Genomic DNA, 14,663 nt, shown 5'->3' with positions numbered 1-14,663 from the left:
TACCAGGGAAACAAGAGATCAAATCAGACTGCCAGAAAGAACCAAGGCCTTAACAGAAGCTGGGCATAGGATGTAACTACTGTGGCCGCAAAGGGCCCAGCGACCAATACTTGCCCTCGAGGGGCAAAGGCCAGCCATGTCATAGAAGAAGGGGCTGGAACAGTTAGGCGGCCTTCTCCCCGCTTCCTCCTTGCCTTTCTTTGTGAAGAGAGGAAGAAGACACGGTAGTACACAGGGTGCTGGGAAAATGGATTATGCTAATAAAACTTTATTTTTCAAACACAGCCACAGAGGCAGGACCTCATGTTTAACGTACACAGACTTATGGATTTTTTTAAAATATAAAACAAAGTTTACGAAAAAATTTTTTTCCACTTTTTGTATTTGTAATCCCATTAGCACAGGGACTTTGGCAGCAGGTGGGAGTGAAGGGCAGCTGGAGCTGCCACTGGGCAGTCACCGGGCACAGGAGGAGAGCACCAGCCTGGGAGTGGCTTCACTCACACACGCAAGGAATACTCCACCTACTGGTCAGCCACACCACACACACAACACAGATGCAGATGTCTACCCAGGGTCAACCACAGCCCAGCAAAGGTGTGCTCCACTCTGGGTAAGCCCAATATGTGAAAATCCAAAGAGTCAAAACAGCTAAAGTAGAGGGAGGTCGCTTGCTTTACAAAAGAAGCAATCACAGGCTGCTTTTAAATGGTCAGCAGTCCAAATGCATTGGAAAACAGCACTTGGTTTACACAGAACTGTTGGAACAGATCTACTGTGTAAAGCAGAATAAACCACTTCTCGAAAAGGCTTGTCGCAGGGCCACAGGTACTTAGATTGGGAAGCAAGATGATAGCTCCAGCTAGTTTAACTTTCCAGATCTTAAAATAATGGAATTCAAATATGGCATCTACAGACCTTCTCCCCTAAGGATGGTGCCCTAGAGCTTTGGGGAACTCAGGGTGGAGGCAGAACTATTGCCCTCACTTCTTCAGCTTTGGGCCTGCAGAGACCCCACTTGCATTACCAGTGGCCTATTGTAAGCTGGCACAGCCCATCTGTAGCAGAGAGCCCAGGGATGAGGATGCCCCAGGAGGAAAAGAAGCTGGCACCAGGGAAATTATGGCCTAAAGAGGAAGAGCCAGGGGAGGGATGAAACCAAGGATGGGCAACTCCTGGGCTCATGGTTTCCTTGGATTCTCCAGAAAGCCTCTCTCTCAAGCCCCTACAGACCTAGTAGCTCACTGGTAACATGTGGTAACTAGCAGGAGAAGTGAAGGAGCCCTGGAAGGGTAGAACCTCTGAGGGCTGGAGGCTGAAAAAGAAACAGCCACCTCCTCTGGAGTGGAGGCGAGGAGGTTAGGGCCTCATTGATGCTCCTATCCAACATGTGGCAGACCCAGAAGATGACAGGTTCAATTCCATGAGGAAGAAAACACACAGACTTTGGTCTTCTTCCCTAACATGAGCAACTGGTTCCTTCAAAACCTGGGAAAAATGCCCTTCTTCCAATAAACAGGAAGGGCAGGTCCAATTTGGTCCTGCAGGGTCTAAGCAAAGCTGGACAAAGCCTCACAAGCTATTGTAGCAGCAGCTTCAGTAGGCATCTCCACTGGAGCCAGCCCTACAGGGCTTCTGCAGTCCTTAAACCCACCACTGTGGCCACTGAGACCCATTGCCCAGGCTCAAGTTGTGGGTGTGAAACAAAAAAAGAAATTCAATCCAACAACAAACTCCCAGCTGCTTCTCACAGTCTTTGCTTTACACATCCTCAGCCAATCCCTCGGTGAGCCTCAACCTCCCTGAGGTCTCTAAGGGCCAATTAGAGACAAATATACATTTCCTAGCAGGAGTGGAAGACAAGCAAACTAGTATATGCTGACATCCCCTTCCTCTTTCTCAAGCAGGTCAGAAAAGAGGCTGGGCCTGGATCTTATAACAACAGGTTTCTCTAAAGTTAGTGCTGGGGTGCTTGCTGGGGACTGAACACTACTTCTGCTGCAGGTCAGCCTCGATATAGGGCCTTCCTTCCTTGTTCTTGACCCTCGAAGGGCAGAGAGTAAGGGGGAAAAGGTCCCATCAGTAGGGAGGGAAAGAAAGAGATGGAGCCCTTCAGCCCTGCCTCAGTTGCCCACATATGCCTGCATCTACTTAGAGAGTGAGAGAGGCAGGTTGTATACAGACTAAGCAATCTGATGAGAAAAAAGGCCAGCTCAGAATCAGCGTGAAGAGCCCTCTCCAGCCAATACTAGATCTATCTAGGGGAGCTGTGGGCCTGAGGGAAAGACCATTAGCTGAGGTCATAGCACTTAAAAGACCCTGCTGTACCCCAAAACAGAAACCTCTGCAGAGCCATTGGTGCTAATGGATTACGAGCCTGGTTCCAGAGCTCCTTAGAACCTTGACTCCTTGAACAAGCCTGCTGTCCCGTAAAAACCCAAGATCCATGGTGCTCTGCTGTTAAGGAGCAACTGCCTTCCTTCCCTAAGGCTACCCAAACACACCTTTCCTCGAGCACTCTCATGCACGCACACACTCTCACACAATTTCTCGGAGGAGACTGAATGAACCCCCCCACCCTGGCCAAATTCTAAGACACAAGTGCCCTTTGAAGCAAAGGGGCTAGTGAAATTCCCCGAGCTGGGGTCAGGAGACCCCTTCCTTCCCTGCCCATTGCTTTCTCGGTGGCAGGGATACTCACACTCAGGGCCGCCATGGTAAGGGCCTGCTCTGGGGCTGTCCCTCCCGCCACCAGCTCCGTTTATCTTGTCCCGGCCAGTCTCTCGGCATGGTCGAGCTTCCTGGAGTGAGAAGATTTCCGGCTGCCCTGAGTCGGAGCCCTCCACTCACCCCCATTCCCAGGCTGGGCCCCCGGCCTTGGGACCTCGACACTTGTTAGTAGCCGTAAGAGAGTCAGTCTGTGTGGCCCCAGGAAGTAGCCTCTCAGTTTTAGTTCTCCTCAATCAGATTCAAGTCCAGGTCCCCAAAGTCCTGCTGGCACAATGTCCGCTTGCTCAGCGCCTGCCGGCCCCACCGCACGGACCCCTCCTCCTCCTCTTCGCTTTCACTCAGCACGTGGGAGGAATCCCCAATGGGGCTGCAGGAAGCAGAGAGGTGTGAGGGGCTACAGGCCATGAACCATGGTGGAGAGATACTGCTGCCTTCCCGGGCTGTTTCTTGGAGACAGAGACCTCCTGAGTATGGTTTCTGTCAAACAAACAAACAAAATTAAGGCAAAGAAAGATGCTAATTTCCCAGAGAACCCTGGCCCAAGTTGGATTTCAAAGTACCCCTCTTAGTTATCCTTGAAGGCAGGAGTCCTATCTGTTAGGGTGAGATCGTGAACCCCCTGATAAAATTTTGAAAATTTAGTGTATGTGCATATTTCTTTGAGGAAAGTGCCCATAGTTTCTATCAGATTCAAGATTAGAAGCATGTTTATAAACTTCATGTGGACAGGAATACTGTCTGCTTGTCTCACTCCTGTATTGCCAGTGTCTAGTCAGAGCCTGGTACATAGTAGGTATCCAACAATGTTTGCTGACTGGTTGAATGAATGACTCTATGAATAAGTGAATAAGTCCTCAGAAAGTTTTATGACCCAGTGGTCTGGAAGGAAGAATATGAAAAAAGTGGGCAACTGCCTATAACTGCACTCACACTGGGAAGTCAAAAAACATTTGCTGAGCAGATGAATGATGCAGCAGCCTGTTTTGCTTAAGCCCTTACAGACCCACATGAAGCAGTAAAGGGCAAGTGACAAAACCAGCCTTGCATGAGGAGGGGTGGGGCACTGATGATGGGGCTTTTGTGGCTCATGCATTCTCAGAGAGGAGGGAAAGTGCCTCTAGCAGAACAATCTGGGATCTCTGTTGGAAGGTTTAACATGGGTCTCACCCCAAGTTTCTCTGGAACCCCCAGGACTGAGAAATTTCACAGGACATGGGACTTTCAATGGTAAAACCAGAATAATCCTGGGCAGATTGGGATGGTAGATCACTCTTAGCAGAAGCTCAGACAGAAAGGAGCTCCAAGGGAGGCCCTGCCAGGAGGGCCTGGAGCTAGAGGACAACTCACAGGTGAAAATGGAACAGTCCCCCTACTCCCATCCAAACTTCCCTAGTCCTACTGGTCCCACCTGATTCATCTTGTCAAAGTCCAAGGAAGGCCGCAGCCGCCGAGGGTCCTCCTCGTGGCGCCGCTTGACCCCAGCTTTGCGGGCATCAAGATCACAAGGCTGTGAGCGGCTTCGGGGAAGATTGCGCAGGCCTCGAGGTCGCCAGGGCAGCTCTGGGGAGGATGCGGGGGAGCTCCGGGCAGAGGGCAAGAAGCGGCTTGCCTGTGGGCCCAGGCTGGGTGACAGGGAGAAGCGACGCTGGGGCGGGCAAGGTGACAAGGACTCAGCATCACTCTCCCAGGAGCCACTTTGGGGGGAGGTGGCAGAGGGACGAGAAGAATCTTGGGCCAGGGCCAGGCTGAAGAAAGGGGGGCTGTAGGGTCTGTGGGGTGGGGCACATTGAGAAGAGGCACTGGGAGCTTGGAGGAACCTGAGGCTGGAGACCCGCTTCGGGGGGCTCTGGTGAGGCACCTGCGGCCCACCCCCTCCACCACTGCCCCGGTGCTTGATGGGAGTCCACAGCTTGGAGGGGGCGGGCCGCCACACCGGCTGCCAGCGAGACAGGTCCACGGGCACTGACAGTGAGCGGCAGTGCCTCTTAGATGGAGGGGCAGGGGGCACAGGAAGCTTTTCTGGGTCTGGGGGCTCAGGGCTTAGGACTTGGGAGAGGGGCTGCTCCTGTGGGGAATTTCCTGGGCTGGGTGGTCTGAGGTGCAGGCTCAAGCCTGAGGGGTGGTAGCTGAGATTGAGGCTGTCCTGGAACTCAGCACAGGAACAGTGGGGCAGGCCCCTCCAGGAAGCACCTTCTGGAAGGCATTCATAATAAAAATAATATTAATGATAGCTAATATATTTTTAAGAGCTTACTATGTGCCATACAATGTGATGAGCACTTTATGTGAGGTTTCCTGAAAACTTCATGAGTTAGGTACTATTACTACCCCCATTTCACAGATGAGAGAAGTCCAGTAACTTGCCAAAAGTCATGTAGGAATCAAATGACCAAAGCAGGGTTCAAAACCAGATTTGTCTGATGCTAAAGCTGCCTTTTAACCAGCATACTATATTGCCTCCAGCACGAGGAACCACCTGAAACTTAAAATATAGTCTCACGTACTGCCTGCTGCTCCCCCTCAAAGGTGGAACGAGTCAAAAGAAGCAGACGTGTGTGTGCCATGCTCATCCCTCACTCTACTCCACCGAGCTCTACTTTGCTCCCGCACCCCCCAGCCCGGAGTTGTGAAAAGTAGGCATATGCTCTCTGTCCTTAGCCTTTCCCTTTCCTATGTGTCAAAGCACCAAGACAGGAGGTAGGTGATCAAGCAGGTAAGATATCATTTGTATTTCTAGGGAGGGCAAGTAGGGTGGGGAAGGCCTTTGACAATGGAACCCATGCTTGGGAAAAACCCTAAGACTGCTCGTGTTCCTTTGGGTCTGGGCACCCACAAGGAACATACTTATAGGGAAAGATCTTCTAGCCATATTATGGTTAGTTTAAAAAAAAACAAAAACTGCCAAATATACAGAATGCAACCTTTTGTGTTAAAAGCGTGGGAATAAAAAATTTACATTTATATTTGCTTCTATCTGTATAAAGAAACTATGGTTGGATAGACAAGAAACTAATAACAATAGTTACTTTTAGGAAGGTGATGGGAGCTGGGTGCATAGGAGAGAGGAGAGGAAGGGGGACTTTTTTCAGTATAACGTTTTTGCTGTTTAAAAATTTTGGAAATGTGAATGTATTGCCTATACAAAAAATTAGACTATAAAAGTTCCTACAAGACTAGAATAAGAGCAAACTAAACAGGTAACTTCCATGCTGGTGCAGTAAAATGGAGACAAGCGCCAATCTCAGAAGGTGATCCTGGCAAGAAAATTGTGGAGGCAGGCTAGCTAGTCCTGGTTACTGAAAACCAATGAAAGAAATGCGTGGATAGAGGCATGGGCATACACACAAATATACACATCATGTCTTACCAGACACAAGCTGGAAAGGATTCCCACAGTTGGAGATGTCTACATGATCAGGCAAAGGCTAAGAGACAGAGAATATCCATCATGATTCAGGATCAGGACAGAGTTCCAGGAAGCCCTCTTCAGTTCACCCCTGCAATTCATGGGCTATAGGGATGTTAGGAACTCCTAAGTGTTCTCTTCTTCTTGTCCTCCCAAAGTTAGTAAGTAAAATAATCCACATCTTCCAGTATCTCAAACCCTTTTCCACCCAAATTTTGGTGTCCCTTTTCTAACAGTGAAAAAAATCCCTGCCCCCTTCCTTTTGGGCTGGGTTTTGAGCCTTTAGTGGGCTCTTCCAGTACAAGTACCATGATTCACACAGCACAGGACAAGGGTGAAGTAGTAACAACAAACAGCCTCCGAAAAAAGGGGGAGGGGGTCGTAGAGAAGCAGGAAGACTGGTCTTTTACCAGACTGATGCTGAAGCGAGTGCATTTCAGCTCATCCAGAGTCTGCTTCTGTAGCTGCTCAGTGATCAGGGTTATCATGATTCTCCCCGGAATTTGACTTGCACACTTTGGAGCAAATGATGGATGTCTTCCCTGTTGTTCTTCCAGACCTCACTCGTGAGCCGTCTTCTGCCACTGCAGCACCATTCTAGCACCATGGGGACTTCCCTCTCCAGTCATGCCTGCTGAGTCTGCCAATTACAGAGGGACCAGCCCCAAGTGATATTAGAGATGTACCTAGTCCAGAGATGGAAAATGCATGGCACACATACCACAGCATCCCTATGTCAGGCCTCTGGCAGACATCATTAATTGATCACAGCTCTTTCCTGCTAAGCCTAAACATAGCCTCAGAAACATTCTCAACCTGGCACTCCGGATAACCAGTAAAATGAAATGGAGTTGGCAAGCAAGTTGAAACCTATTTGCCACTCCTAACCTGGTTCATGCTCTGCTCTGCCTACCCAGAATACTAGCACCAGATGCCCAAATTGTTATTTCCATCCTGATTAGTCCAATATTTTCTTTATCTTCCAGTCATAAGCAAAGAGAGGTACCCTTTTCCTAAACTACAGAAAGAGTAATAGGGAACAGAGCGGTACAGTGGTTGTAGGAATGACTTTCTGCTTCAAACCAATCAGAATAAACAAGGTATTATGTTCTCCTTTAGCCTGAATAGCTGATATTATATTATTGTTCTCCAACAGATACTGTACATATTCTCTTATAAGAGGATAAGGAAATGCTACCGGGGTAATTCCATTTACATTTCAACTCTATAGAGTTTAACAACAACAACTCTGACTTCATTTGACTAAGTTTTTAGCCTGATTTGACTCAAAGACCATGAATACAATTAATCAAGACTCTTTCTCATGGTCAATTACAGTAGAAGCAAACTAATTCTATCAGAGGACAGGCTTCAAGCCCACAAAACTGCCTGAGAGGCCTCGCTCAAGGGAGGAGGGGAAGTTAACCTAACATTTCCATACTGTTCTGCCTATTCCCAGAAATGACCAGCAGGCAGACAGCACACCAGACAGTGGAAGTAGCACTTGCTAGCAGAGAGAACAAACTATCAAGAAATCAAATCTGGATCCGATTTGGTATGATGGTCTTGGCAAATCATCAAACTTTTCTTTGCCTCAGTTTAGGCTTACGAAAAATGGGCAGAATAATCTTAATATGTCACTGGGGGCTTCCCTGGTGGTGCAGTGGTTAAGAATCTACCTGCAGGGGACACGGGTTCGAGCCCTGGTCCGGGAAGATCCCACATGCCGCGGAGCAACTAAGCCCGTGCACCACAACTACTGAGCCTGCGCTCTAGAGCCCATGAGCCACAACTACTGAAGCCCGCGCACCTAGAGCCAGGGCTCCGCAACAAGAGAAGCCACCGCAATGAGAAGCCTGCGCACCGCAACGAAGAGTAGCCCTCACTCGCCGCAACTAGAGAAAAGCCCGTGCGCAGCAACAAAGACCCAACACAGCCAAAAATAAATAATAAATAAATAAATTTATTAAAAAAAATATATGTCACTGGGACAATATAACACAAATATCAAAATGTAAAAAGTATACCACATGACCTGTACAAATCAGGAGTTCACAAACACTGCCATTTCTCACCCCTCCCATTTGTTGCTCTACAAAGCCTCAGAATGCCACAAGTGATAATATTAGGATGAAGAAGGCAATTGCGTTGATCTATTTGGCTGGATATCAACCTCCCTCACCTGCATACCAAGAGAAGCCCAAAAGGCTTGACCTTAAGGGCAGATAACTTTCTACCTTGGCAAAAAAAAAAAAAAAAAAAAAAGAGGGAATCCTCTCTACCCAATTCCCACCTCAGAGGGAGGCAGACCACAAGGAAAAGCAAAGAAATACACCTCGGCGTACTTGGAGTTTAGGGAAAAACGCTGTAGAAGTCAATCATCACTATAGTTAAATAACATTTTCATGCATAATCATCATTACCACCTTGAACAAAGTTCCAGCTTCCCGAGTGCTCCCTTCAGCTGCTTCCCCTGTTCTTGTAGAAGCTAAAGCTTATATCACTTCTGCTCTTGGTTTCTTAACTCTGCCCTCAAAGATCAACCAGAGAGGGAACTTAACTGCAGGCTTTTACCCTCAGAGACCCCAGGCCTCAGGCTGACCAGCCATGAGGAGCAGGGAGTGAAGCAAACTCTTTCAAGCTTTTCATGAGGCATCTGGCCAAACAGCAAACTTCCAGCCCTCTCTGGGATCAAGTGAAGAGAGTGATTTTGTGTTTTTCTGCATTTTAATTGTTGGGATGTGGCCACACACGGCGGTAATTGGAACAATGCAGCTACCACCACGCAACTGATACTCTCAGTCTGAGTTTCCTAAAACAGGCCAGGCTGAGAGGGGGAACAGAACGGAAGCCATAAGGAATCAAACCAGGACACAAAAGAAGGCAAACCAGCTCCGCGAGGGGCCTCCTCTTTCTCAAGCAGGCAGAGGAAAAAGTATAAGAAGCCCTCTCTTGCTGCCTTCCTTCCCCTTCCATTTTGTGTATCTGAGGGGCAGAGAGCCCAACGTTCACTAAGCAAGTTAAAACTTCTCAGCTTAACAACTGGCACGGGGGCTCAGCCCTACACAGAGCAGCAGGCCGCTAGGCCCTCCCCCAAACCCCACCAGGCCCAACTCTCAATCCAGGCTTTCTCTCCACCATCAGCACCACCCCCCCGCAAATAAAGGCTGGACCCCCACCCCACTGGGTGGCAGTAACCCCTGACATTACGGTTTCAGGGATGCTGAGGTTGTGCTGAAACCTCGATAACCTAGGATCAAGTCAGGCCAAGGGAGAGGAGAGTCACAAACCCCTGGGGACCTTCCCCCCAGGTCCCAGTCCCACAGCTCTGGGGGAGACTGAAGGAAAACATGAGGGAGGCATGGAGGTACATGAACAGGTATGTGGGGACCTAACTCCTCTTCCTCCATATGGCACTGAGGGGATAGGGGTGACAAGTGGGGAGCACCCCTCCCCCCACCCCAATGAAGAAGCAAAAGGCTAGCTCTCCCCCCCCCTCCAATCTTCAACCTCTCCCTTGGTTGCCCTGCCTGTCCCCGCGGGGTGGGGCATGGGGCGTCCGCTGGCCCCTGGGGGGCGGGGGGCGCCGGGGCACGCTTGGGGGGGACTGTCGCTCGTCTCTTCTCAATCAGCTTCCATCATCTGGCCGCGGGAAGCGAACTCAGGACGCAGGGTATGGAGAGGGTCTGGGACTTAGCGCTCCGCCACCCCCTCCCCCACCAGGTCCCGTGCTCTCCCCGCGGAGGCGGCCAGCGAGGCCGTGCCTCAAGGGTGGACGGGCTGGGGGAGGGGAAAGAGGGAAGGAGGGAGGGACGGTCTAGGTGCCCGCCCCGAGGCCCCAGCGCCACCTGCCCTCCGCCACCTACCGCGGCTCCTCCAGCTCCCAGGGCCGCGGCCGGAGCAGCTCTGAGCGCTCGGTTCGCCCCACGGTGCCCTTAAAAGGCGCCGGCCCGAACCAACGGGCCACTGAGGAGAGTGGAGAGATCGCTCCGGTTCGCAGAACGCCCCTGAACCGTCCGCGGAGGCTCGAGACCCGCGTCGTTTCTCTCGCAAAGTCTTTCTTGGAGAGCGCAGTCGGGAAGACGCCCGGCTCTTTGATTTAGCGATGAGGGTGGTTTCCTCCCTAGCGAGTCACCCCCTGCAAAATATTGCAGAAGGTGGACTGGCCCAGTTGGAGGCAAATCTCAAAACCCCCGGGGGAGGCCGTGTCCGTCGAAGGTAAACAAAGCCATCGCCCCTGCCCTCTGTTACTACATCGGCCCCTGTACAGCCCCCAACTCGGTTCCGGCGCGTAACAGAATTAGCCAGGGTTCCTCTCACCTGCTCTCTTATCCTCTAAGGCCGCCACTCTGAAGGAATCCCCCTTCCCCCAGCAGAGGACCCGTCCGCGGCGTGAAGGTTTCTGGGAAGTGTAGTCCAAGCGCCGATTAGGGCCTGCTCTGAGTCCCGGGAGCCCCTCTTCCAGCTGCCGGATGGGCTCGAACGTTATAAACCCAGGATTTACAAAGGTTGCGGGGCCGTTCCCACTTGGTTCTGTAATTAGCCGTCACCCAAAACACCGTAAATTTGACGAGGGCCCAGGGCGGTTCACTCCTTCTCCTCCCTCTACGCCCCCCCACCCCAGCAGGATGAGGTAATGGGATTGTGATTATGACATCATAGGCGGTTCAGTTGCTTGCGTGGGGGAGGGGGGAGTTCGGTGGTTACAGCTGGACCACTTTCCTTAAGACAGAAAGGGAGGGAGGAAACAAGCAGCTGGGGAAAAGATGTTGATGGCGCTATACTTCCTCTTCAGGAAGAGGAAACCACCTTTTATTAAATCTCCATCACTACCACCACCTCCCACCTCAGCCAAAGTTTAAGTCCTTTTTGAAGAGACTGAATGTAGCAGTTAGCAGGTGAAGAGGTTTTGGAATAGCTAGGTGGTTTCTGGGTCTTATGTAAATTTGAGTCTCAGCCAGCAAAGAAGGTTTAGAGAGAGGGTAAAATATGGGAAAAGGAGAGGTTTTAAACAATGCCTTCGTGTTATCTCTCTGTAGGACAGAGTTTTAGATCTTTTTTAATCGATTGTTAAGTAGAAGTAGTGCAAGTAATCTTCACTATTACATTCAGCAACGAGTCCCCTGAAAGACATGTTTTCCCTAAATATTTTGTGTCCCACTCAAGTCTGGGACAGTTAAGTAATTGTGATCAGCTAGAAGGTAGAGCCAGTGGTGGGGATCTTCCTCACAGAGCCAGGGAAGGGAGGAGGCAGGAGCCACCAAACTTGCAAACTGGAAAAGAAGAGTAGAGGGAAAGTGAGGTAGTATCAAGAAAATGGCGGGGGATGGGAGATACACTGCACATTTGTTTGCCCTGCACATTTCCCCTTGGCAAAAGAAGGGACAGGGGCCATGAAGTGTAGGAGACATGGTTTCCAATAATTGCTGCTATGGAGCACTTATGTGCCAGGCACCGTGCTGCATACTTTAAATATGTATTCTCATTTTTGTTTACAATCATCAAATGAGACAAAATCTCCTTATTTGATGGGTTAAACAGCAGGAGAGGTTAAGTGACTGCCCGTGTGGTGGACAAAAGCAGTATTAAAAAGCAATCTGACTCACAGCATTGTTAACCAACTATACTCCAATATAAAATAAAAAGTTAAAAAAAAAAGCAGTCTGAGGCTCTAAAGCCCTTGGTCTTCACCACTTGGTGATCCCCTTTTTTATTTAATAACAAAATACCATGCTTACTAAAGTTAAGTGATTGAGAATAAGAAGTTAAGTTAGCATTGGCGCATTTGGAAAACACTGAAAGAAACTGAGACACTTAAAACAACCAAACCCTGCAACTCAGGTTTCATGTCTCCTTTCAAAGGAAGATGACACCCATTTCATCACATATAAAACAGCGCCCCCAGTGCAGCCCAACCTGTCCCGCATTACTAACTATAACTAGATTTCCTTATGCCACTTTTGGTTCAAGGTTTTTTACTCACGTCCTGCAATTTTTTCCTTCTGTCCCATTTTCCTTCTTTTGTTCTTGGGCTACTACCTTGAACCCCATCATAATGGTGACCTCCTGGGCCAAATCCCATCTCTGACCCTGCTCCAGTGGGTTTTAGCAGAGGATACTACCTGGGCTCCCTTCTGTTCTCCATCCAGATTCTCTGAGGGTTCCAGGGTCTGGAGCCAGTCATCCAAAGGGGAGGAATCCATTGGCTCTAAGAGATTGTCCATTCCCCACCTAGGAAGGCAGCAGAGTCAGAGGAACGTGCGGCTCATTCAGACTCTCCCTTTCAGCCAGTGAAAGCTAAACCTCTGCAAAGTGGGGAGAGGTAGGGCTTAGGCCACCACTCAGGGAAGGAACAAGGAATAGTAGTGCACACACCCCTCAGCCTGCAGAGGCTGGCTGGGGGGGTCCCAGGAATGTAGGGCTCTTCTCCACTGCCTGATCTGGGCATCCCAGGAGCGACGGCTGTACCTCCTGTTCTTGTTTGGTGTTTGAGGGTGAAGTCCTGGCTGTCGCTGTGCCCTGGCAACAACATACATGTCAGACCGAGGTCAAGGTGAAGGGGCACAGCTCACTGCTTATCATGATGAATTAGGAGACTCATTAGGGATTCTCTGATAATGAAGTAAGATCAATGCCCGCAATCCAAAGAAAATCTTTAAATTAGATTAAACATCAAACTTCCCAATTCCCTAATATTCTTTCTTCTGGGAAGGGTAAATTAGATATTCCAACTCCCTCAGAAGTCAAGATAGATATAAAAGAAAATATTTGACATGTCTTTAAAATACATTCTACCTTTTCATACATTAATTTGTATGTATGCGTGTAAGCTTACATGTAATTAGGCAAGTATGTTGTAATTAGCCAAGTCAGATGGAGGCATGAGGTGAAAATGGATGGAAGAAAAAAAAATTTCATTAGCAAACATGGATAGAGCTTTAAAAAGTCTTATGGCCCATGTATAACTTGTTCCATTTGAAAAAACACTTGGAAACTTATCTGGGGGGCTAGACTGCAGGATAATTTATTTTAGTAATGCTACAACTTTGTGGGAGCATTCAGATTCTAGTATCTTTCCATCATCTGACAGTGAACAAAAGCCACGTGGTTGACACTCTTGTTGTGACTACCCACAACTGCACTCACTTGGGGACCTGCTGCAGAAAGCACTGGTAACCAGGTGTGCGCTTGCCATAATCTATCTGCTTTTGCCGCCGCTGTAGGACAATTGCATCTGTCTCTACCTCCCACCTGTGAGGAAGTAGACAGTGGTCCCATGAAGTGTGATGATGGTCATCAAAGCGGAAACCAACTCTTCCCACATTCCCTTAATCCCCAGCCTGATTGTCAAACTCACCTGGCATGGCAGGGCTCTGTACTGACTCCCACACTCACCATCTCTATCCTAGAGGATAAAGACTCTTCACGTACCTCCTTTCTGGGGAAGCAGATTCTACAGATGAAAAGGGTATTAGGATAAAACCCAGCTACTCTCAGCCGCTACCACTACCAAGATCCTGACACCAGATAAAGGTTGTATTTCTCACTTACTGTCTCTCAAAGATAAAGGCTGCATTTCTTATTCATTTCTCAAAGTGTGGTCTGCAAGCCATCTGCCTGGGTAGCACCTGGGGGCCTTGATAATTCCTGGGCCCTACTCTAGACCTACTGAATTATCACTTTGGGAACATGTATTTTAAAGAGCTTCCAAGGTTATTTTAAACATTTTAATGGAAAATTTCAAATATATAAAGCGAATAGCATAATCCCCTGCAACTCAAAGTATGGTCCCAGTACCAGCTGCATTAGCATCAGCTGGGAGCTTGTTAGACGTTCAGAATCTTGGGTTCTTACCCAGATCTACTGAATCAGAATATGTATTTTAACAAGATCCGCAGGTGATTAGTATGCAGATAAAACTTTGAGAGCACTGATATCATGTACCCCCCTAGCTACCCATCACCCAATACTCACGGCCAATCTTGTTTCACCTATACTCACTACCACTCCCACAGGATTATTTAAAAGCAAATCCCCAACATTAAGAATAAATTCTTAGTATCACCTAGTCAATGTTCAAATTTCCATAAACAAACAAAGTTTGGGATCCTTTGGACTGTGATAAGGATTACGCCAAGAGATGATTCAACTCTCCTACTTTCCTTGAAAAGGAATTTCCTTTACCGCATATAACCTAGCGTCTCAGATGCTGCGCGCTTAAAAGGAACACCGACTCAGGAAAGCTCTTGGAAGGGGCCAGTGCTACTCATCATAAATACACGCACCTGTCTCGCCGCAACATCTGCCACACGGGCGGCAAATGTTCCATCTACAGGGGAAGGCTAGCAAAACTAAGAGGGAAAGGTCCACGTAACGATACGAGAAAGAAGCAAGGGAAAAAAACAAAAACAAAAAACGTTTAAAGCACCCTCCCACCTAAATTAATTTCACCAGGTATTATCCTAGGGAGTGGTGGACGCTAGCAAGGTGCAGTTTAAATGTCTCGGGGTTGGAGGGGCTGAAGGAA

General features: G+C 48.8%; 2 protein-coding genes across 3 annotated transcripts; both read right to left on the bottom strand.

Moving 5' to 3' along the window:
- Window positions 1-240: 240 nt before the first annotated feature.
- FAM53C (family with sequence similarity 53 member C) lies at window positions 241-10,169 on the bottom strand. Its single transcript, XM_036847889.1, has 5 exons — window positions 10,003-10,169; window positions 6,547-6,776; window positions 6,098-6,155; window positions 4,139-4,923; window positions 241-3,207 (listed from the first exon to the last, which is right to left on the bottom strand). Exons 2-5 carry the CDS (start codon window positions 6,622-6,624, stop codon window positions 2,950-2,952), a joined length of 1,179 nt encoding a protein of 392 aa, XP_036703784.1. The 5' UTR covers window positions 6,625-6,776; window positions 10,003-10,169; the 3' UTR covers window positions 241-2,949.
- Window positions 10,170-10,774: 605 nt separating this feature from the next.
- Window positions 10,775-14,645, bottom strand: LOC118892866 (oocyte-specific histone RNA stem-loop-binding protein 2-like). 2 transcript variants are annotated; one of them, XM_036847891.1, is made up of 6 exons: window positions 14,422-14,645; window positions 13,494-13,574; window positions 13,283-13,387; window positions 12,512-12,655; window positions 12,259-12,367; window positions 10,775-11,409 (listed from the first exon to the last, which is right to left on the bottom strand). In XM_036847891.1, exons 1-6 carry the CDS (start codon window positions 14,463-14,465, stop codon window positions 11,278-11,280), a joined length of 615 nt encoding a protein of 204 aa, XP_036703786.1. In that variant the 5' UTR covers window positions 14,466-14,645; the 3' UTR covers window positions 10,775-11,277. The 2 variants fall into 2 exon arrangements, with proteins under 2 accessions (XP_036703786.1, XP_036703785.1); XM_036847890.1 differs by having other exon boundaries at window positions 11,230-11,409; window positions 13,494-13,589.
- Window positions 14,646-14,663: the final 18 nt, after the last annotated feature.

Source organism: Balaenoptera musculus, chromosome 3, assembly GCF_009873245.2.
Source record: "Balaenoptera musculus isolate JJ_BM4_2016_0621 chromosome 3, mBalMus1.pri.v3, whole genome shotgun sequence".
Classification (NCBI taxonomy): Eukaryota; Metazoa; Chordata; class Mammalia; order Artiodactyla; family Balaenopteridae; genus Balaenoptera; species Balaenoptera musculus.
Note: the sequence above shows the minus strand (reverse complement) of the source record. Positions and strands in the feature narration are given on the sequence as shown.